Source organism: Pogona vitticeps, chromosome 12 (genome assembly GCF_051106095.1).
Source record: "Pogona vitticeps strain Pit_001003342236 chromosome 12, PviZW2.1, whole genome shotgun sequence".
Lineage (NCBI taxonomy): Eukaryota > Metazoa > Chordata > Lepidosauria > Squamata > Agamidae > Pogona > Pogona vitticeps.
In genome coordinates this window covers 8,866,849-8,891,441 of record NC_135794.1, presented here as the reverse complement: position 1 = coordinate 8,891,441, position 24,593 = coordinate 8,866,849, and the positions used below count along the sequence as shown (strand labels likewise).

Sequence of the window (24,593 nt, the reverse complement as noted above, 5' to 3'; positions counted from 1 at the left end):
TGAGAGGGGTTACGGCTGACCTGGCTGGCGCTCCTGTCGAGGCCCTGGTTGACGGCTGGCTCACCGCCGCGACTAGTGCCGTTGACACGATCGCACCTAAACGCCCTCTCCGCCGCAGAGATAGCCCGGCGCCCTGGTTTAACCAGGATCTTCGGGTGTCGAAGCAGGTCAGGAGACGGCTGGAGCGCAAATGGAGAAAGGACCCGACGGTTTTCAATCGTATAGCTGTTAAGGTCGCAACTAACCTTTACCAGTCTAAGGTAAAGGCTGCCAGTAGAACTTACCTCGCTAACCGGATAAGTGAGGCATCCAACCAGCAGGCGGAACTATTCCGTATAGTACGTGACCTATCCGGAGTTGACCCGGGAGATAGGCCTCCCCCTAGTCTTACCCCGGACCAATTTGCAGCATTTTTTAAATCCAAAGTGGAGGCCATCCGCCGGGATCTCGCTCCTTTTTTGAATACAGTGAGTCGAGTTGAGATGTCCAGCGCTCCGTCTTGCCCGGTGTCTTTTGACTCTTTTCAGCCCGTATCGCCCGACACTGTGACCAGGACGCTTGATCGCTGTCGTGCCACCACCTCCTCTTTGGACCCCTGCCCGGCCTGGCTAATCAAGGCAGCCAGGCCCTCAACAACGGAATGGGCTACTGTAATAATTAATGGGTCTTTCCTTGAGGGTAGATTTCCCTCTGCCCTCAAGGAAACACTCATTAGGCCCATAAGAAAGAAACCCAGTTTGGCGGCGGACGAAATTGGTAACTATAGGCCCGTCGCCAATGTTTCTTTCTTAAGCAAGGTAGTCGAGAGGGTGGTGGCCGATCAGCTCCAGGCGTTCCTGGATGAAACAGATGCCCTGGATCCATTCCAGTCGGGCTTCAGGCCACGCCATGGGACAGAAACGGCATTGGTCGCCCTGTGTGATGACTTATTGAGGGAGGCCGACAGGGGCAAAGTGTCTCTGTTGGTACTCCTCGATATCTCAGCGGCCTTTGATACCATTGACCATGGTATCCTCCTGGGGAGGCTCGCCGAGTTGGGGATAGGTGGCCGGGCTTTTGCTTGGCTCCGTTCCTTCTTGGAGGACCGTCCCCAGAGAGTACAGCTTGGGGAGAATGTTTCGGCCCCGTGGTGCCTTAATTGTGGGGTCCCACAGGGGTCGATCATCTCCCCAATGCTGTTTAATATCTACATGAGGCCGCTGGGAGGGGTCATCAGGAGGTGTGGAGCGCAGTGCCATCAATATGCGGATGACACACAGCTCTACATCTCCTTTTTTCCAACTGCAGGAGATGCCGTTCTGTCCCTTCGGCGTTGCCTGGAGGCTGTACAAGAATGGATGCAGGAGAACGGGCTGAGGCTGAACCCGGACAAGACGGAGGTACTGAGGGTGGGCTCCCCCACACCTGGGGACAAGGGAAACTCCCTCATTTTTGGGGGGGTGACCCTGCCCGCCAAGGATGGGGTCCGTAGCTTGGGTGTCCATCTTGACCCGGCGCTCACCATGGAGACCCAGGTGGCGTCCGTGGTCCGTTCCGCTTTTTTCCATCTCAGGCGGATAGCCCAGCTGCGGCCCTACCTTGATGTGGGGTCTCTCACCACTCTGGTGCATGCGCTTGTAGTCTCGAGATTAGACCACTGTAATGCGCTCTACGTGGGGCTACCTTTGAGATTGCTGCGGAAACTACAGGTGGTGCAGAATGCGGCAGCCAGACTACTCAGTGGGCTGAGAAGATACCAACATATCTCCCCCACTCTGGCCGCATTGCATTGGCTGCCCATCCGATTCTGCATTGATTTCAAAGTGTTAACGCTTACTTACAAAGCCCTAAACGGTTTAGGACCTCGATACTTGGCGGAACGCCTTCTCCCACCTAGATCTACCCGTGTCACTCGCACGAGCCAGGAGATAAGGCTGAGGAGCCTAACGCCGAGAGAGGCCCGAAAGAAAAAGACCAAAAACCGGGCCTTCTCGGCGGTGGCTCCTCGCCTTTGGAACAACTTGCCCCCTGAGATTCGCGCGGCTCCCTCGCTGGGCATTTTTAAGAAACAACTAAAAACATTGATGTATAGGCGGGCCTTCCCAACAGAAAACCCTTGACGATCTTTTTTCTTATTCTGTTCTTTATTCTTTTTTATTATTTACGTTTCTGCTGTAAAGTCTTAAAATTACATTGTTGTTTTTACTGTAAGCCGCCTAGAGTGGTCTAATATGATCAGATAGGCGGGATAGAAATAAAATAAATAAATAAATAAATAAAATAAATAATCAAGCTGTCAGTCATGCTTCGATTTATGACAGGTTCCTGGGACATGCCTTGTAGCTGTGTATATAGGATGTGGAGAGAGCAGAGATGGGCACAAGTCGCCAGTTTGTTTATTGGTTGAACTGGTGTTTGGCGCACCAAAGCCCCACCTCCTCCAGAGGACGGCCACTCAGAGGCAGTGTCCTGGCTTCCATGCCCCGCCTTCTTCTGGGTGCTGCTTTTGAGTGGGCGCTACTGGAGGGAGCAGGACTTCGATGTGCCAAACACCTGTTCGGCCAATAAATTAACCAGCATAAACTGCCAAAACAGCAATTTGTGCCGATCTCTAGGAAAAAGAAGATTCGTCCTTCAAACGTCAGCCTCTTGGCTGCCACCCTGCCAAAATCATCTTCCTTAAATGATTCTGCTTATGCTCCCTTGCCACTCCCTTTATCAGAAACTCCCTACTTGAGTCTGTTGATCGAAGCAAGCCACGCTTAGGGCTATTTCCTTGAACTCTCATCATCTAAGCTAACTGGAAGGATTACAATGGTGCCTCGCTAGACAGTTACCCTGCATGACAGTTTTTTCGCTAGATGTTGACTTTTTGCAATCGCTATAGCGATTCACAAAACAGTGATTCCTATGGGGGAATTTCGCTGGACAATGGTTTGGTCCCTGCTTCGCAAACCAATTTTCGCTAGACATTAATTTTGACAGCTCCCTCTGTGTTCGCAAAACGGGTGTTTTCGGGACCTAAGCTTTGCAAGACAGCTATTTAAACAGCTGATCGGCGGTTCGCAAAGCGGTTTTCCTATGGCCGATCTTTGCTAGACAATGACGATTCTTCCCCATTAGAACACATTAAACAGGTTTCAATGCATTCCAATGGGAAAATGCTTTCGCTAGACAATGATTTTGCTAAACAACAATTTCAGTGGAATGGATTCTCATCGTCTAGCAAGGCACCACTGTAATAAGCCTGTGGTTCAAAACATCTTGGGTTCATCAAGTCATCTGCCAAGGATGCCATGGATGACATGGATTGTTTTCCCCATTCTGTCCACTCTCTTTTCAAAGTGGATTTTGTCTAGGTGGCATTGGGGTCATTTTAAACCTAATTCTGTCTTTTGTATACATGTTACGTGTTCCATTCGTATAAGTGGACGGAGTAGTATTTGGCCATGCAGTGTGGTTTTGCTTTCCCATGGTGTGTTCCAGATTGTGAGTGCTTCGAAAGCAGGGATCTATCTTTTGCTTTTGTAACCCTGATAAAATGCCATTTGCAGTGGTGGCTCAGTGTATGTAAAGGTAGAATATGGCATTTGGCTTTCCTGTTCTGCTTTATGCACTTAGGGTCAGTGAAATCTCTGTGATTATTTGGAGGATTGTTGTGATATGATTGGAGCAGGAGTTAGTAGATATATTTTCAAGGATGAAAAAGCTAATAAAAGTCTAATATACCTGTGTGCACAACCAGATTTAAGGAATTTGTATCAAGCTTACTTTGTTAAAATATATTTTATTTCTTCCCTTTTTTTGCAGGATCCTTCAGTCACACAGTTAGCAAATGCTAACCAAGGTGGTCTGGATGAATTCAACCCCTTCTCTGAAAGCTCCCGGCTGGTAAGTCAACAGTAGATTAATTTCTTTACTACACAGCATGGTTACCTTTAGGATCAGCCTGAAAAAGTGCACTGGGGGTTGGGCTAGGCACATTTCACTAAGACCAGAAAGCCTCCTGTGTAAAGACAAAGGCTCATAAAAAATTCAAGGGTCAGATTTCCTTTTCTTTTCCTCTCTGGGCCATCACATCTTAGTAAAATACATATTTTTTTTAACACAGCAAGTTATCTAAATAAGCTAACAAAAGTTACAGCCTACTAAAATATTAACTAGTCATCTATGTACTGTAGAAGATTTATGGCAAGCTTCTGTTCAATATGCATGGGATATGAAATAAACAGCAAAAATACTTAAGCAGATGCCAAAAAGGGTGTGCAACAATAAGGCTTACGTTTCCTATCATGTGATGGTAACAGGATCATCTTTGTATACAGACAGAAAGATTGGGCTGCTATAATAGGAACAGCTCTAAACAGTGATAGTTGTAGTTATTCTCAAAGATGGATTTTAACTTTTTATTGCCCATTGCATTTTTAATCTTAAGGAAGCTGCTGTGGGGAATCTCTAGTCTAACTTTTGCCTGTAATCCTGCTGTTCCTTTTGATCTTTGCTGTTTAGAGCCACCACACTCAAAGTCAGAAAAGCAGTGATGGTGCCCTTCTTCTGATAGGAGAAGAAGCAGCTGTGTTAGGTTCATGCCCGAGACACGCAGAGGGAGGAGAAGTAAAGCTATCTCACAAAAGCTATCCCCTTGCAGCAGTGGTGGACAAAGTGTGGCTTTCTAGTTTATGTTGGACTCTGCCCCCCAGCTTTTCCCATCATATACTATGTTGGGGAGAGTGGATGGGAATTGCAGTCTAGCAAAATCTGGAGGGCTACACTTTGCTTTCCCCCTGTCTTTCCAGACAGGGAAGAAACCGAAGCAAGCAAAAGCAAAGAGAGGATCGCTTCAGGTGACCCTGTTGCTACTCTTGCCCCCAGTATAGATACAGTCCCTGAATTAAGAGTGGTTGCATTCTGTTTCGTACAACTCCATGTCTCTTGCAGCATTTTTTTTGCTGAATACAATGCAGGGTTTCATAAAGTTCTCAGAGCTCGCAGGGCTGAGCAGGGAAGCAAGGTCGTCAGATAATAAGGGAACCAGTGCCAAAGATGTTCTTGGCTGGGTGATGGCATTGCTGGACTGCTTTTCCCATCTGCTCTTCTTGTTAAGAAATATGTATTTTCCAAGCTCTGGAGAAAGTGGGTTTTTTTTTTTTTTTGACAGATAGCTCCAAAACTGACTGATTCTGTTACAAAAGGACTAACCAGCAGTTAGGAATGGGTGGTGAAATGGCCAAAGACGTGCATTTGTTTATATTCTTCATTTTCATCCCACTCCTGGGTCAAAAAAAGGCTACCATAAGCGGCTTGCGCAGGATCAGTAAAAAGCCATCTTTGTCTCCAGGCTTGCATTCTGTGAAGATCAGAAAAGGAAAAAAGATGGATAGGAAAGAGAGAGAAAAGGAAATTGTCTCTTTTTTTAGGGCAACCCCCTGTCTTGCTTTACAGCAGTTTACTGGAATGGCCCTTGGGAGTGACACAGAGAACGGAAAGGAAATGAGCAGTTTGAACCTCCTTTTAGTCCAGAACCCTTCCTTCCCCCTGTGCCCGATTAAGACAAATATTCACCAGAGAGAGCACCAAAAGGCTCTTTCTGCTTCATGATAGAGGTTGATGTTAAGGTTTCTGGAAAATGCTACTCTTTAAATTCCGGGGCAGCCAGGATTCCAGGAGGATAAATTTTGGAAATCAGCCAGTTACTATATGTTCAGACGAACTTGTGTTGATTCTCTGGAAACTGACAAGACCTCTTCAGGTGATGCTTCCACAGCGATAGAAGTGGAATCTGGTTTTGGGGACCCTGTCGTGGCCTTCTGACTTTTTATTTTGCCTTTCTGTTGCAGACGAATGCCACTCAGACCGTCCCCGCCACAAAACCCACCAGCCCATCACAGCCTGCTGTGCTACAGCCCTCTGTGGAACCCACTCCGCAGGTAGTGCTTCCTTTCCCTTTTATTAGTGGTTTATATCTCTCGAAAGTTCACTCAGTGTTATTTAAACAGACAGGAAGATCTTAGTTCTGCTTGTTTTTCTTGGTAACTCACTTTATAGATTGCTTTGAAAGGTACTGTATAAATTTCAGGTTCTTCTCTATTGGCTAGGACTTGAGGGGAGAGAAGAGTTAACGCAAATGTAGCTTGTGACCCAAGATCTAATTTGTTGATTATAATTGGTGTGTGACATTATGCTCCTCCCTTTTTGCTTAATGTTCCTTTGCTAGCCCATTCTTTGCAGCCAAAAGCCGACTGTCCCACCCATTGTTAGGCCATTTCGGGACTTTTGCCTCACCCCCGTCTCTCCTTCACCCATTGCTTGTCATATTTGCACCTTCCACAGGTCACTGCTTCTCAGCTAGTCACTGAAAGTAAGTTCAGTCACTGCCACCCCATCTCACAGCTTGCTATGTTTCAGCTCCTTTTACAGGCACTGCCATCCACCTCAGCATTAATGCTCCCATTTGTCAAGTACCCTTTTCTTCACTCCATTCTCATTAAAGCTTCCACGGCTCCTTAGGCTCAAACACTTTCCTATCAATTTGACAATTAATAGGAGGATGTGTCCACATCCTCTTCATGACACCTTTTTTTTCTCGGTAGTTAAAATATCAATGAACATTCCATGGCAGCATAGTAGTTGGAGGGTGTACAGACATGTGCCAGCACATCAGAATACTCGAGTTCATATGTTTTCTCTGGACTGGTGGGATTCAGTGGATTATTCCTCAGATGGCTAGTATCTGTTGTTATACTGTATAATCATGGAGATGGAAGGGTCCTATAAGGGTGTTCCTTCCAACCCCCAACTCAATGCAGGAATCCAAATCAAAGCATTTCTGGTGCATAGTTGTCTGCATTTCTCTTGAATGCCTCAAGAATTGGAGCACTCATCACCTCTCAAGAGTAATTGCTTCCATTGTACTGCTCTTAGTTAGGATGTGTTTTTTTTTAATACTCAACGGAAATCTGGCTTCTTCTGCCTTGAGCTCTTTATTACATGTCCTATTCTCTGAGAATGATCAAGAACACATCCTACCCTTCCTCTTTATGACATTTATTCAAGCATTTAAAAGTGCTATCGTATCTTCTCTCATTCTTCTTTTCTCAAGGCTAAACATTTCCAGTTCTTTCAGGCTTTCCTTATACGGCTTGGTTTCCATTCCCACAATCATCTTTGTTGAACCTCCTCTGAACCTGTTCCACTTTGTTGGCAGCCTTCTTAAAATGTGTCCAGAACTGAACACAGTGCTCTAGATAAGGACTAGCCAGTACTAAATAGAGGAGAGCTAGTACTTCATGGGATTTGGAAACGATACTTCTGTTAATGCAGACTAAAATAGGATTGGCAACCACACTGCACTGTTGGCTTATATACAGCTTGTGATTGACCACAATTCCAATATCCTTCTCATGCATTATATTCGGGAGCAATGCATCTCCCATCTTGTAACATTGAGTTTGTGTTTTTCCACCCCTAGGCATAGAACTTTGCACTTAGCCCTGTTAAAGTTCATTCTGTTGTTTTCAACCCAGTGCTCAAGCCTATCAAGATCTTTCTGAATCTTGTTTCTGTCTTCCAGGGTATTAGCTCTTTCACCCAATTTTGTGTTACCTGCAAATTTGAAAAAAAAAATTCCTGGCATCCCCTCGCCCAAATCATTCATTAAAAATGTTCAGTCCTGAACCTTGTGGTACCTGACTTATTACTTCCTCCTAGTTTGAGAAGGAGCCATTGATAAGCACTCTGAGTATGATTCTGTAACCAACTGTGTATCTACCTGATACTTATTCTGTCCAGCTCACACCTAGTTAGCTTGCTACCCATTTGAGTCTAGTTTCAGGATAGGATTTGATAGCAAAATGACCTTAGTTTCCCTGACTCATCACCTGCAGCCATTAGAATGGGAGTAGGGGGGCACTATACTTCAGTGGTCCCATTCCTGTCTTTGGAGCCAGTTCCAAAGAATGGCATTGGGGGGGACTTCTGTTCAGCTCCATGGGAATTAAGCCGTGGGGCACTGCTGAGTTTCATTCTATCTCTCATGCTGTCTAATATCTATATGGAGCCACTGGGAGAGGGCATTAGGTGTTTTGGAGTTGGGTGCCATCAATATCTCCCAATGTCACTCTTTGGAACTGGTTCCAAAGATAGGAATCAAACCACTGTAGTATAGTGCCTCCCATTCTATGGAGCCTGTCCAAGAGGTTATCATGATCAATGCTGTCAGAAGCTGGCTGCATTCCCTCTTGGCTCTAACCCAGAGTCAAGTGATGAGTCAGGACAACTTAGGCCATTTTGCTATGGATTCCAAGCCCGAAACCAGACTGAAATGGGTCCCAATAATCAGTTTCTTCCAAGGACATCTGAAGCAAATGTTCAAGCACTTTGCCCAGAAAGGGGATATTTGCAATGGGACAGTCATTTTCACTAGAGATGGGGATATTCATATTTGCAAACAAATATGGACATCTCTGTCCCAGCTGGACCGAATGAGGGCCCAGCCTTCGATACTGCACCATCCACTCACGTGTCCCATCACTGCGAAGGTTCCCGCCAATGGTGGTCAGAGCTCCGCTTTTTTCCTGCTTGGCTGGTCACTCCAGGCAGGGAGCAGGAGGACATGTCTCTCTGCACAGCTGCTGAGTGGCCAGCTGGACACGGACACAGTGAAACTCTGGGCGCCATTGGCAGTCGGAGTGGGACCTTTGCAGCACTGGAAGGAGTAAGTGGTCAGTCCAGTCCCAGAAGCCGGACTCTCGTTAGATCCAACTGAGACAGGGATGTTTGTATTTGTTTACAAATACAAATATTCCCACCTCTTGTTATCACATACCTCTGGGTCCAAAAAGGTCCTGTTGTGGAGAGGGTGCACCACTGTGTCTTTCAAGGCAGAAGACAACCACCCCCCGCTGTAAGGAGGCACCAGCCACCTCCTGGACCCACCCAGTTCATCTACCCCTGCTAGATCTTATCAACCACAAGGTTCAACGGTCAAGTATGCATAGTGGGATGGACTGATCCGCAAAACTATGGCTAGATGGTGCACCAAACATCTTTTGTGGCATCAAGTTCTGGGAGAATATGAGTGACTTTTTCCTAAAAGTGCCTAGCAAGCGTCTTACAGCAGGTGACTTGAGGGTCCCACTCCTAGCTTTTATGAGCCTGATCCAAGCAAGCTCTTAAATACCTGGAACGATTCTGCTGAATGGCAGGTGTAGGTTGAAATAATACTGGCAAAGTTAAACTCCTTCAGTTCTTAGATAGCCAAGCCAACAAGGCTAGTGATCAGGGTTGTTATAGTTGAAGTCTAAAACATCTGGAAGGCAAACAGTTTGGAATCACAGCTGCAGAACAAATAAAACATCTCCCTTTCATCCTTTGCTCACTCACTGTTACTGCCATTTGTATGTGTCATTTATACAGCCTATTGAGAGTACTAGTCATTTAGCTTCAGTTAAACCATCAAGAAGACCACATCCTGTGAGCTTAGACATAGTTTAGTTGTGTGTTGCAGTTGCTGCTTAGGCAGGCCAGCCAGTACCTGACTCCTAAGTTCATCTCGGCAAGCCTGGAAGGTTCAGAGAGGCAGAGGTTGCTGGAAGAAGACGGCAGAACTCAGGAGTAGCCACCAGGTAAAAAAAGGAGGGTAGAAAAACTAGCAGGAAGACAAGCAATTTTTAGAAAAGAAATATGTATTTCCTTTTGATCAGCCGTCCTAGGGTTTTGCCACCTTCTCGTAGGGTTTTTTGTTTTGTTTTTGTCTTATCAGAACAGAGGGAAGGATTGTTTTTGTGTTTCTAAAGCCAATAATTCAGGCTTTCTTTTCCTCTTTCCTGTATGGACGGCTTTATTGACCTTCCTCATCACCACCCTGGATTTTCCTTCTGTTTACCTTTGTTCTACACGATCTTCCAAATGAGTGTCTAGCATGTCATAGCTCAGCAGGTCCTGACATTCTGAGTGTTGCTGCTGATTCTGTTTTCCGTGGTTCTACATGTGAAAAATCATGTTCACGTTCTCCCAAAAGATGAGCGTGGAAGGTGTGGCTCTCCAGATGGTCGCAGAACACAACTCCTGCCCATCCCTTTTCATTGTCTGTGCCAGCAAGGCTGATGATGAGTGTTTATGAATGATGTCTGGAGGGTCATATATTCTTTACCCTGTTCTAAAATACTAAGCCCAGGAAGAACTGAAGAATGCTAATGTATGGTTCTCTTCTACAGCTCATTATAATGTATTGGGAAATGCTAGATACACATATCGGTAGCCCACCAGGCATTGCTTTTGGTGGTCAGAGAGTCAGGTTTCTTCATTCAAAGAAGTTTTCATTTTATCCCCTCTGTCTAGACAGCTGCAAGTTAATACTTAGCGTCTCAATTTTCTCTCCCCAAATATATCTGTATTGCCCTTGTTTATAATAATTAGTACCATATCGTGCCATTATTATCTGATGTTATTTATAATTATTTTCTTGCATATAGGCCGTTGCCTCTGCAGCACAAGCTGGCCTCCTTCAGCAGCAAGAGGAGCTGGAAAGGAAAGCTGCAGAGCTAGACAGAAAGGAGCGAGAGCTGCAGAACAGCACGGCCGGGTTTAACCGTGAGTGGTCTATGGCAGTGCTTACTTTGTTTATTTATTTTAAATATTTGTATTATCCTTTTGGGGGTGCGTGGATACGCAAATGCATACATGCATGCACATATATATTTTAAAAAACTTCTCCATGGCGGTTTGTAATAGGCCACTTGTCTGGTAATTTTTCTAACGACTCAAGAAGCAACATGATGTTTGGCTTGAAATATAACCCACCTTAGAAGCTCTTCTTTGGTTTGTGCACACTAGCATATTGTGCAAATCTAGGCTGCACAACCAGCTGCCTCTTAACCACTTGGGCAGTTTGTTCATGGAGAACAGGAGTAGGCACCTGGCGCCATCTGGATGTGTTTCAGTTTCTTCTGCCCGCATCCATCCTGCATGTCAATGCTGTCTATTGCCGGTGGTGGCAAACGTCTAGAGAGCTCCAGTTGCCCGCAGTTGATCTAGACCAGGCTGGTAGCTACTCTTTGGGGTCTTCAGCAGACGTCAGCTGCGTTGCCTGCTATGCATCTGCTTTAACTGAAGGTGCCAGGCCTTTTTCAGTGTGTGGGGCCAGCAAGGCCCCCACTGGCCTGGAAAGAGGTGTCCTGACCTTAGAGAGTCAAGTGTCTGCCTTCCCTCCACGGCGCTCTCTGGTGGGTTGGAGTGGCAACAGTGAATAGGTGGGAGATGCCCTCAAGGCCACAGGTGTAGCCACGGTGGGGCTTCTACAGTGGTGCCTCACTAGACGATGATAATCTGTTCCACTGAAATCGCTGTTTAGCGAAATCATCGTCTAGCGAAAAGCAAATGGTCGTCTAGCAAAAATTGGTTTGCAAAGCAGGGACCAAACATTGTCCAGCGAAATTCCCCCATAGGAATCACTGTTTTGCGAATCGCTATAGCGATCGCAAAAAGTCAATGTCTAAAAACTGTCATGCTGGGTAACTGTCTAGCGAGGCACCACTGTACTTAAGGAGGAGTGAGACACCATTAAGGAGGACCAGTGGGTGGATGCTGTGGATTTTGAGGTGCAGGAGGCAAGACCCGGGAAGGCACACTCCACGAACGACTGGAACATGGTTGACTGGTGCAACACTGACACCAGTGACTGGGTAGACCTGCTGGTGCTGTGCAAGGAGGTTCCAATGTTCAACGAGATGAGGCATGCCAGCAAGAGGGTTGCAGGGCAGAGAACCCGCCATGAGCACCTTGGTGCCACTGCAAGCAGCCGGAGCTTCTCCAACCAAGCCACTTTGCACCACCAGCCACTCGGGTCAGTCAGAGTTCCCTGGTGCAGCCATGGCACACCTTTCGCTGAGCACCCCAGGGGGGAACCAGCTAGGTTCACCTGAAATTTGGCCAGGCAGCAGCTGAGAACGATCCAACCTATGTACTGGGGGTTGCTGTGGGTGAGCTCTGTGGTTTGACTGGAGAAAGGGGCCGAGGCCACCTGCTTGAAGGGCCAGCTGCTGGCATGCTTGCAACACTCATGTTGCCGAACCCTCTGCTTAGCCCACCTCTGTGAGGTCCTCTGCTTGGTGGAAGAGCAAGGGCTCCGTTCTACCGCCTAGGACTCAAATTCAAGGACTAATAAGGAAAGGACTGGGAGTGAAGTTAACTCCTTGGCTTCTGGAGGACATTCAGTTATGTTGGGGCTGTTGGCCCTTTTAGTTGCATTGGCTGTTTGAATAAAGTGTTCTGTTTCTGCAGCGACTGATGGTGTCATCATGGAGGGGAGACCAGGGGAATACACAATGTTGTGTTATCTTTCCCTCTGTCGGCTAGTTAGCAATCTTGATGTAAATTTCAAGATATGGGAGGAAGGGCCTCCATCACAGACTAACTTTTTTGCATGCTAACTAATCAGAGGGGTTTGTTTTTGCCGGGCTGGATAAACTCCACCATTGTTTCTTCCCTTCTCTTTCTCATGCGTTTTGAGAGACACCATTTTGTCTCAGACCCTTTTTCACCTTGGAAGATGCTAGATCTCCAGGCTGGATCTCTGAACATTAGAGATCTTCCCAGCTAAGTGGGCTGAGGAAACAAACCTTGTTTTTACTATTTTTATTTCCATCAACTTTAAGCCTAATGAGTGCCTTTTTTTAGAAATGGACGTTTATGTGAGTAAAATACACAAAACCTGTTATACTTAAAGATTGCTGGAATTTTTAGCATGTATACATTACTGAAACAGCGATGTCTACGTTGGCTTGGGCATGTCGTGAGAATGGCTGATGGTCGGATTCCAAAAGATCTCCTGTATGGAGAATTAGTGCAGGGAAGCCGCCCCCGAGGGAGACCACAGCTGTGATACAAGGATATCTGCAAGCGAGATCTGAAGGCCTTAGGAATGGACCTCAACAGATGGGAAACCCTGACATCTGAGCGTTCAGCCTGGAGGCAGGCATTGCATCACGGCCTCTCCCAATTTGAAGAGACCCTTGCCCAGCAGGCCGAGGCAAAGAGGAAGTCACGAAGGAAGCAAAACCAGGGAGCTGGATAGGGAACAGATTGGATTTGTCTTCAGAGTGGAAGGGATGGTCACTCTCGAATCGGCCTTTTTAGCCACACTAGACGCTGTTCCAAGTCTTCCAAGTCCTCCATACAGAGCCCTTTCTTCTGGCACGTGAGCCGTAGGTCACTACTTCCCCCCCCCCCCGCGACAGCTGGGATTCCCCCTTCTGCCACCACTTCTGGATCCTCCGGATCCGTTGCATGAGTCCCCCTTAAACCACCACTTCCAGTTCTGGGTCCATCACCATGATTCCCCCTTAAACCGCCACTCCGCCACTTCCGGTTGTCCGGATTGGTACACCACTCCGTCCCCACCCCCCAATTTTAGGCACGCGAGCCCAAAAAAGTTCGCCTCCACTGCCATAGTCTCTCAAGACTGAAGGATGCCTAGCCTAACCTAAAGATCGCCTTCCGAGTCTTATTTTCTAACGTGCTAGGCTTTGGTGAGGGTGGATACCAAAAACAATTGGGTAAAGAAGAGGACTTGTACAGCTAATTCTAATCTTAAGGAGCTGGCCTTCCGCTATGCATTTTCCTGGAACTTAAGCAAGTTCTCAGAACTCACAACACCCTCAAGAGCAGAATTGAGTTCCCTGCCATTATTGTCCTACCATTGCACTTCTAGCAGGTCCCCCACTAATTGGCCTCCAATGTGAAGAGAATGGCAAAAACTCTGTGCTTTCCTCTCTTCTCACAGCACGACAGAACAATTGGCCTCCGCTTCCAAAGAGCTGTCCAGTTAAGCCATGTTTCTATCAAGATTTCTCTGCAGACATCCCAGCTGACTATCAGCGAACTTGCAAGATGTTGTATTACCTGTGGATGTGTAAGTAACCACAACCGTAGCTCTTGTTTCTGGTTCCCAAAAGGGCTGGAGAATCAGAATCGGGTTCAGGTCTAGAAACACATTTTCTCCTTGGATGTGTTTCCAGGGTTCCAATGGAACCCGTTGTAAGGTTTATGGCCACCGCTGCAGATGTAAAATGTGGGGGGGGGGGAAGCCTTGAAAGAAAGACAGTGTACTTTTGGCGTTCTCTCTAAAAGAGACAGGGCATTTGAAATTTAGGCTTGCCCTATGCCTTCAGAGTGAGATCTGTGTGCATTACATAACATGGACGGAGAAGATGATGCACACTTTGTAATTCTAAACATCTGTGATCATTCTTTAAAGGGACCAAGATGCTAGTCCACAGGCTCTTCAGTTCCGCTTGGCGAAGTACATGAGGAGAAATACCTGCTCAAAATCCAAAGAGATTTACAGAACCATCCACTAACCCAGTGGTCCCAAACTTTTTAGACTCATAGCTCACTTTACTTACTGGCCACTGGCCATGGCTCCCCAGTATAATAGGACTGCTGTATCCGCAGGATCAGTACCCATGGTTTGACTTATCCAGTGCTTGAAAAAAATAAAATAATAGCACAAAATTAGAAACAAAAACCTTCCTAGGGTGTATTACCAGGATTGGCCACTAGATGGAAAGAAACGATAGAGGTGACTTAATGATGTGACTTCTCCAGGGAAGGAGCTTTCTAAAAAATTGAGAAGCTGTTTCCCCCCCCTTTTTTTTTTCTTTCTTTCTTTTTTTCAGGGGTGGAGATGGGCAGGAAATGCTCTCTTGGGAACAAGAGGGCAGGAAACCCCTTCCTGGGCCAGGGTCCCCTCTCCCCACTACACACATGCACCAGAGAAACTGCAAATAAGTGATGTACGATATGTTGGGGGGGGAGGAGGAGTTTGAGATGATTTCTGGCACCCCAGGTGGATTTCACAGTGCCCCAACACATCCAGTTTGGGAAACACTGCACTAAGGTTACTCCTTTGTCTCTCTTGTTCACCCTCCCCAACATCCCATGTTTTTCCGTTTCTTTTTTTCTACTTTCAGTTCTTTTTTGTCTGAGGACATAAATAAAGCCTTGCAGTTGATAACCATAATTTAGCTCAATAAGCCCAAATATTGAGGTCTTACACTTGTACACACAGCCCACTTATCTCTTGACTATTCCCGTTATCCCCATATACCTTCAATTAACTACTATTCTGTTGCATTCAAATTGGGAAACCATTACTGTCAGGTCTGGAAAAATCTAGGATCTGAAATCACTTTTTGAATTCGGCTTTAACATTATGGCCTTTCCTGAAGCTGGAAACCATTGTTTATCGGTTCAGACTTAACCGGGACTGGTTCAGACATTCCTTATTCCGTGAAAATTGAAAATATTCAGGTTCTTGTGGCACGTAGACAAGAAAAGTTGTTGTGAAAATGAAGCACATGGACAAAATGCTCCTGTCTATTTGGTTTATATCTCTGTAGAATGTAATGTTCTTTTTCGTATTGAGTATTTTTCTTGTCAAAGAGATCTTCCGTAGAAGTTTGTGGCCATTTTGTCAATTCTTTTTTCTTTTACGTACTTTTTGACTTTTCCTTCTTCTTTTTCACCCTGGGCAGTTCATTCCGTCACCCTGCTATTGAACCTGCTTGCCTGCCTGGCCTGGTTTACAGTTAAACCTGACAGAGGAGTGGACTTCGGCCTGTCCATCTTGTGGTTTGTCTTATTCACTCCTTGTGCATTCTTGTGTTGGTATCGGCCAATTTACAAGGCTTTCAGGCAAGTGTCACATCCTGTTGAGGGGTAATTGGTGGGTGGGTGCAGTTTGAAGTCGATCTGGAGCTAGCTTTTACAGCTCCCTTTGTTCCTTGTGTATCTTATCAGTGCCTAAGTCTGTATTTGTCAGATTTCAAAGTGAACTTTTTTGAAAATTCTTGGAATTACAAAACAAGATGCAAAGCCTCTCAGTATAAACTCGTAAGAATGCTTAGGTGAAGAGTTCATTGTTTTCTGAAGGCAGTTTCCTGTGCCACATCCAGCAGGTTGTTGGATAACTTCCACCACTGAGATTAAATTTAGAGCTAAAGCCATAGAGAATAAAACAATCCAGGGAAAATGTAGACATATGTTTACTCCTTAAATTAATGTCTGAAAACTTATTCAGGTACTCTGAAATTAAGGTATCATAGGCACACCTGGTAGCGCCCATTTGCAGGGTTCGGCTAATTGACCCGTTCACTTATTGAGCTATAGAATCATGAAAGTGTCTGTAATGTCAACTACAGAAATAGCTACACACTTGGTGAAGTATAAGATAAAGTGGTGTTTAGAAAGAGGTGGAACAGGAGAGGAAAGCTTTTTGGATGAGGGGGACATTAGGGGTAACATTTGAGATATTATAGGCATATTGTCCCTGTGATTGGCTTTACATCTGTCAGTCTTACCTTACAGCAGGGGTAACTATTATGAAGCCTACACGCTTCTCCTTAAGACCGTTTCCTGTTTCTGTGCCTTTTCACCCTTCCTTTCATAAATTGTTTATTTTTTCTTCTTTCTTTTTTGTGTTTTTGTGAAGGAGAACTGTCACTATCATAAGTCTTTGGGAGCAGTGATTCCCCTTCATAACTAAATGCAGGCCTCCCTGCATTTATATACAGTGGTGCCTCACATTACAACGACAATTCGTTCCAGCGAAATTGCTGTAGAACGAAAACGTAATGCAGAATTAAAAAGCCCATAGAAAAACATTAAAACCCGATTAATGCGTTCCTATGGGCTTGAAACTCACTGTCCAGCGAAGATCCTCCATAGCGCGGCCATTTTCGCTGCCTGTGCAGCAAGGAATCCGTCTCAGAAAACAGCGGGGGGGCATTTTGTTTACCCGGTGGCCATTTTGAAACCGCCAATCAGCTGTTTTCAAATCATTTTTTGAGGATCGGTTCCCGAAGCAGGGAACCGATCATTGCAAAGAGAAAAAAACCCCATTCAGACCATTGTTTTGCGACCACAAAAAGATCGTCGTAATGCAGTTTTGTCGTTAAACGGGGCGCCCGTCTTGCGAGGCACCACTGTATTTTAGATATTTTAAACTAAAAACACAATTTTTGAAAATCTGGATGTGGTCTTCTGATCATTTCTGATTTGGGTTCTGTTGAGGGGAAACATCAGTACAGGCTACTTCTGTGTCCCAGGAACTGGAAACTGGTCCCAAAACTTGCTCACTCCACCTGAAAGTCATAGATGTACCAACATCATACAGTTTATTGCTAGAGGAAGGGTATTGGCAAGTGACAGAATCAGCTGTATCTATTCCGTGCCTCCTGTGTAACTTACAGTTCAACAAGAAACCTATTTACATGCCCTAGCTGAGAAACGTCACATCCCATTCGGTGGTTCTCTTGTAAGACACTTTCTTTTTCTCTCTTGGCAGGTCAGACAGTTCGTTCAGCTTCTTTGTGTTCTTCTTCATATTTTTTTGCCAAATAGCCATCTACATCATCCAGGCGGTTGGAATTCCTAACTGGGGTGACAGGTAAGCCTGCCAGTTGTGTTCGTTTGTGACAAAGGACAGGTGGCTGGGTCTAGACGGTACGGTGGCCTCTGAAGCTGCTGCAGAAGTGCTCTTCTAAAGCCTCTCTCTTTTCTCTCTTGCTCCGCGGCTTCCTCAGATCCCAGCCGAAGCACCTCTAACTCCATGCTTCCTGCTCTTAAGTCCTTCGCTTGAAAGGCACGTATCTTTTCAGACCTTTCCTCTAACACATCCTCACCTTGCTGTGCTTGCCTCTTGCATGCTTTCTCATCCTTCTCTTTAGCACTTTCTTTCCTTGCTTGGTTTTCTGGGCCAGTGGATACATCTCTCCACGACCTGCCATGTTATCTGTTTGGAGCATTGTCAAATTGGCATTACTCAGCATCCATCTGAGACTCCCCTGTGCAAGAAAGAAGCCAACTCCAAATAAGCCCTTTTAGAGAATTAGGTCTCCCTGGCTGTGTAGCTAAGCAGCTCCATAGGATAATTCAGGAGAATATAGTCAGGTTAGAGTCAAAAGTCACAACAAATGAATATCACAGAAATGGACCAAATTCTGCAAATCTATTGGACAATATTCCAATATTGCTGTCTACAATCTGAATAACTGAATGAGAGACTAAGACCTACCAAGTAACGGCTCATACACTAGCTTTAAATACTAAGCAAATCTGTGTGGGCTTTTTCTTGTGGGTTAGACCTGACTTTACCGGGTGGTCAGATGTTTTTATGTATAGTAGTAACAAATAGCATTTCTGCTCAACTGAGCCCTTAAAATCATGTACAGTAAAGCACAGTATCAAAATATTCTGTAAAAAATACATTGAAAGCCAAAGATCTGACAAAATAATAGCATCTTAATTGCTTCGCAAATATTCAGAAAGGCTGGAGCCAACTTAATATCCCTTAGATGATGCTCCACAGGTGATGCTGCTGCTACTACAAGAAAACCTCTGTCTTATGCTGCTCTGCAACCTAACCCCTAGGACAATCAGCACGTCCTCCAGTGATCATCTCATGTGGCAGGAAGCGGCCCTTACTCTGAATCAGATGGACTGATCACCTCCACCCCATGGCTTGAGATTTGCCTAGAAATGTCACAGACTAAGCCTTTTGCATTGAATATTTGGGGTAGGTGGGTTGGCTTTTGTTTAACTCTGCAGCTGATGACAGGAGCCCTCACCCTCCATATCTTCTGCCATAATAAATGTCTTCATCCTTAAGATGTCACTATAGCTGCTTTTCTGTTCTTGTCTTTGTTGCAAGAAACTGGCATAGTTTTGACCTCTTCAGTTTCTCATTTAAGCTGCAGCAAAGGGAAAAATGCAGTGAAACAGGCAGTCTGATTGATTGTCTGTTCAGAACAGGGGAGGAACTTCGGTTCCTCCTCGAGTCCTTGGCCTACAACGCCCACTAGTCCCACCTGCCTGTGTATCGCTTACTCTAGACTCCCAAGTGCAGCTTCCAGCACTGATGGGGCACCTGCACAGCGTTTAAAAACAATTATTTGAAATTTGGTTGAGACATGTGACAGGCTGCAACGAGGATCCAGGGTTCAGCACATCGAGCTGTCACACTTCTGGGAGTTGCCCAGCCTTGCCTAGAGAATACTAGATAGAAAGACTCCTTGTCTGCAGCAACTATGCATACAGTCCTCCTCGTTTTGAGTGGCTGAGCTTCTCCACCTCTATGCTGTATTTGTTCATATCTCTGATTCATTTTGGAGACCAGGAAAGCCCAAAAATAATTCCAGAGAGCCATGCAATCGTCTTTCATTGCCATTTATCTGAGTAATCTTTAAGATCAGATATGGCAGTTCTGGTTTCAGGGTCCCCTTCAGGTAGGAGATGCAGTCAACTGGGTGTCTATATTTACACATAACCTGGAGAAAAACCTCTGGGGAGTGCTACACTTCAGCTATCCTTCACTGTCACGTTGAGTCACCCTCAGCTCTCTCTCCTTTCCACCCATCTCTTTTTAGCCTGACTTCAGAGAATTGGTTTTGTTCCCAGTGGATAACTTTCACAAACGGCGAAATCATTTTCTAACAAATATTGTCCTGTATTACGCTTTAGTTTACAGTCAGAATGGCGAAATGCTGGATTCCCTGCATGCGCTCCCCACCCCTACCATTACCAAACTACCAAACTTTGTTTCCACACCATTCAATCCTGTTTACATTTGGGTGAGACATGAGACTCAGCACCTGGAAGTGATTCCTTTGAAGGCACTTGGATGCTTTTGAAGTTCTGAGTCAACATACATAGGATTGCACCATCAAGGCATATAATATGGGGAGTGTTTGTTTCAGATCTGAGTCAAGCACTGTCTCTATACCTTTTTTTTTTTTGTTTCTGATTAACCAGTGGGCAGAACAGAATTCCGTACCTCAAGTGGATAATGCTGGATTCTAGCAAAACTTGGTAGTCATAGTCTTCTTGATTTTATATGAACTTTTTATATAAATAGGCAGGGTTAAAATCTACTAAGCCACAGACAGATATTACCACCGACGTTTTGAAGGTCACGTAATTGCTGTAGGTCAGTCAGAGCTTGGGCATATTAACTTTGTCTCAGCCTACAATTCTATGTCATCCTGAGATGACATAGAATTTGTAAAGACAGCAAAATGTGGATATGGAGAGCTCTGTTTCCTAACATGTTCAATCCTCTTTGAACATTTACCTATTATCTTGAATAGCCAAACACAGCTTCCGCATTCAGGGACAGCATCCTACTGAACAGAAGATGTTAGGCCAAGAATGGGAGACAAATTCAGGTCTTGTTTGTGGCTTCCTATTTGATAAGGTTGGTTCTTTGGCTAAAAGGCCTAGTCTTCCCCACTCTCATACCCACTGATTGCGTTAGAGATGACAACTCCAGTCGTTCTCAGCAATGTTGGTCAGGGATCCTCCAATATGAACTCTGCATGTCCAGGCATCAGCATGGATAATGCTCAAGCCAACTTTTGCATCAGGCCCATAGCTTGAAAAACTTGCTTTGATCATAGCACCTGGGTGGGTGAGTGGGTGAGAGTTACAGCCTCTCTCTCTCTCAAAAAAAAAGGGGTTGGGGGTGATTCCAAACTCAAGTCGTACCTCACAATTGAATCTGGTGTGATCTTATATCTGTGCAGTGTTGTTGTTTTTTTAATCCCTGCACCCCTTTCCCCACACAGCTTCCTTCTCTGTTTCTGGCTCATGCAGTTGTTGGTTCCCTCCCCTCCCTCTGTTTGTTCCAGTGGCTGGATTGCAGCACTCTCAGAGATTGGGCATAACCTGCCTGTGGCGATCATCATGATGGTGGTGGCTTCGTTCTTTACAATCTGTGCAGTTCTCTCTCTCATCCTTCTGAAGCAGGTGAGTTGGGTGCATCCTGGCAATAGGATTCCTGCTCTTTCTATACCACTTAACGGAAGGAAGGCAAGAAGATAATGTTTAGCCCTGGGTTGTGAGTCTTTCCTGTGGTGTGTTATCACCCTTCCAGAAGACCTCCAGGATAGATGATTCATAGAAATCACAACCTGGCCTTTGAGAACAACGGGCAGTAGGAGAGTATTCTCATCTAGCCTTCTCTCTGAGATACTAACTTTCTAAGTGCAATGTGCTGATAGATGGGAGAACATAAGCATTTATTGTCACTTTTCTCTTATGGTCTTTGACTATGACTTATGACATGCTTTAGATTCCAGTGGATTGGAAATCAGTGCATTTGGTTCCAGATGGGTGATCTATGGTCTTCGAAGCATGCACCAGACACCTGTCTGACTTCTGCCGTTTTCATTACCTATAGCTTCTGAACACTGTTCAAGGGCAGCCCCATCTAGAGTACATTCCAGTTGTCTAATCAGGAGGCAATTACAGCATGAATTAAATGTGGTTTGATTTATCTTCCCTGTGAGAAGCTACAGCTAATGCTTTAGCCAAAAGTGGACAAAAGAACTGTCCACAGCAGCCACGTGATCTTTTAGAAGCAATAGTGGCTCCAGGACTTTTCCCCAAACTGCAAACCTAGTCCTTCAGAAGAAGTGCAGTGATGTCCAGAACGGATGATGATTATGACTCCAGGTTGGATTTTCTGTTGACTGGCAAGATTCCTTGTGTGGATATGCATTTAGCTGTGAGCACAGATCAAGGAGAGCCATGTCAGTTGGCTTGAGGCCATTGGAGAAAAGGCAGGTCATCTATGTAAGAAAATAATAAGTATTTCAACAGATAGATTTAATCCTGGCCAAATTATGATCAGTTCTCAATATTGAACTGGTGACTGACTAGCAATGCCACTTCTTGTCTTTGACATCTGTGCTGCAAGTGGGGCAGGGGACAAATTGTGTAATTTCTGTCTCAGCGATAGGGATGTGCCCTTACGGATGGCCCGTGTGCTCTCTTTTTGTCCAGGTCCATTCTCTGTACCGCCGGACGGGAGCCAGCTTCCAGAGGGCCCAAGAGGAGTTCTCCCAAGGCATCCTCACCAACAGGAATTTCCAAAACGCGGCTACTGGGGTTGCCTCTTCAGCTGCTCAGAGTGCTTTCAGGGGGAACTGAAACCTTCCCGAGAGGGCTTCCCTCTTGTTCCGGTCTGTGCTTCCTCCGATCACTCCCTGATCTTGACGGTTGCGGACAGCCATTCCCGTGGGTCATGGTCTTATCTCCAGCGTGGTGGAAAAGGAGGTTTCTCTCCACCTCTGTCCTCCCAGCAGCTGCTTTTTGTTAATGGGAATGAGCCAGGATCAGGACAGTGCTTTCTTTTTGGTGTTCCCCCCACTTCCTGCTTCCTTAAATCAAATATGTTTCTCCTTAGACCTGAATTCATGCATTTTTTTCTTCCACTTTCCCCTCCTTACTTTCATCGCAGAAGTTTCGGGAAGCTTGTCTTTGCACTCTTTTGACTTCCTTTTCACTGGAAGCTGCTGAGAAGAATGGCTTTTTTTATTCCTCTCTATCGTAGCCCCACTAAAAATACTAACAGTCGTTGCTGCACTTCTTGATTTCTTTGGGAGTCGCCCTTTTGCTTCGTTTCTGATATTTGAGTGCCAAGCATGCGATATGTTTGGCACATGTTCTTAGTGCACAGATGCTGTGTGTTGCAAGGGGTACCATTTGAGAAGTGCTTTTCCTGGCTTATCTTAAAGAATTAGATGCAGCTAGAGACTATTGGAACACTTGGTTCCTGCAGCCCCCAGGAAGAAAGGGGGGGTACTCCTACTTGCTCTGCGTGTGTCCTTCAACCAAGCCTTACATTTAGGGTGGGGGGTGGGGGGAGCTGTCAGGAATGTACATGATTCACCAGCTCTGTTGCTACCTGGGAGTTACCAGCATTAGATAACCCAGCAGTCCTTTCCTAAGATGCTTACATTTGGGCTCCGGGTTGAAGATTTAGGGAGAAGCAGGTTGGGCCATGGAACTGACTTTGAGAGGAGGAGGCAGTATCCAATAGTTATCTTATCCAATGGTTTTAGACTTCAGAGTGATCTAGCAGAGATTTTTTTGCCATGATCCTTCTTTCTGCCTTCTGATGTTCTCCATTGTTTGACCGATTCTGCTCTCGACACTCTAGGGAAGTAAGGAATCTAGTGGGTAGGGAAGACCTGTTGAGATAAGAGGGTATTTTTAGAGACACCTGCCTTAAAGGTGGGCTAGAGTAAATTTCCTTTCGTCCTGCTCCTGTTTGGCAGAAATAGATAATTTTTACATGTGTGGCCTGCCTTGAGGTAATACCTCCCTGAAGCTGCAATGTGAATTCATGGATGGGCATTTCTCATAATAAATAAACTGCAAATCCCAGAAGGCTCCTTTGAATCCGGTTATCCTGAGAAGTTTGGAGGTGTAAGCGCTGTGTGTGTGTGTGTGTGTGTGTGTGTGTGTGTGTGTGTGAGAGAGAGAGAGAGAGAGAGAGAGAGAGAGAGAGAGAGAGAGAGAGAGAGAACAAACACAATGGCACATGTTGCTTCCAATTCTCTTTAAAAGAGGTGGAGGAAAGCAAACGTAGTAATAATCCCAGACTCAACGTGTGCATTGGGGCTGAGGAGAGAGTACAATCTTGGAGATAAGCTGATGTGGAGGGAAGGTGAAGAAGGTATCTTTAAACACACTAACTACCCTGCTGTTTGGAGATCTGGAAGCTGAATGTGGGCTGCAGAAACACTGGCTGTACTGAGAGTGCCCTTTTAGCCACTATGAACAAGTCAGGGTAGAGGCAGGAAATTAGCCACTGCCACCTAAAATGTGTGCTTACCTGACTGTTGTCCACACAAGTCATAATATCTTGAGATAGAGATGACTAGGGATATTGCTCTAAGATACTAAACATTCTGTCCCTCTCCTTTATTTACCTAAAATCATTGACTTTGGAAATATGGAATGTGTACAGAGCTCCATCAGATGTATAGCCTGCAGGTGATTCTTAATATGAAGTACAAGGGAATATTCAGAGGAGTAAGACATTTGCTGTCTCGCTTACAGGTTTTCTTCATTTACTTTCCCTTGTTTATGCTATCTTAGTGTCTTATTTCTTAAAGTAGGTTCTTTAATTACATCCAGACCTCTCTTATGAGGTTGGCTGTAATCCACAATGTCCCAGGGAAGTATCTCTTGGCCTAAATCTCTTTATTGTTGTTGTTGATGATGATGATAATGTTATTCTTTGGATATATGTTGATGGCAGAAATGAGATTTTTTAAAAAAATACGTCTTTCTCTCCTGGGTGTATTTTTCCACTTGTGATCTTTTTTTCTTGTAAAAAATGTATATGTCAAGACTTGTTGTGCTTAAATTTGAAATAAAGATGTTGAGATGGTTAGCACACACGTGTGTAGATTTGCTTCTAAAAATAAAGTTCATGTGTGGTATGTGCCATTAAATGAGGGAACTGGTGCTCTGTATGAAGCAAGTCTCATGTTCAGCCTCTGGCATCCTTAGTTTTGAAAGAAGCAAGTAGGAGGGAAGAACTCCTACTTTTAAGTGTAAGCTTGCTTGATATCGCACAAGGCTGTTACCAACTGCTCACAAGGAATTGGTTTTTGATAGTGCAACAGGTACCAAGAATAGAAAGAAAAACACAATACTTTAGAATGTTAATGATTCTGGTGCTCTGAATGATATTTTTAACAACCCTTAGAGACATGGAACACAACTTTCTACAGCAGGCAGAATTTAAGGCAAAATTTTGCACA

General features: G+C 45.1%; 1 protein-coding gene across 1 annotated transcript in view; it reads left to right on the top strand.

Moving 5' to 3' along the window:
• SCAMP2 (secretory carrier membrane protein 2) overlaps window positions 1-24,223 on the top strand; it is a 34,864-nt gene extending 10,641 nt beyond the window's left edge. Inside the window, exons 2-9 of the mRNA XM_072981814.2 lie at window positions 3,790-3,870; window positions 5,817-5,906; window positions 10,452-10,569; window positions 13,760-13,888; window positions 15,513-15,672; window positions 17,324-17,425; window positions 20,664-20,781; window positions 21,820-24,223. Of these exons, the coding sequence (XP_072837915.2) occupies window positions 3,790-3,870; window positions 5,817-5,906; window positions 10,452-10,569; window positions 13,760-13,888; window positions 15,513-15,672; window positions 17,324-17,425; window positions 20,664-20,781; window positions 21,820-21,966 (945 nt within the window). The 3' untranslated portion in view covers window positions 21,967-24,223. The remainder of the gene's footprint in view (window positions 1-3,789; window positions 3,871-5,816; window positions 5,907-10,451; window positions 10,570-13,759; window positions 13,889-15,512; window positions 15,673-17,323; window positions 17,426-20,663; window positions 20,782-21,819) is intronic.
• Window positions 24,224-24,593: the final 370 nt, after the last annotated feature.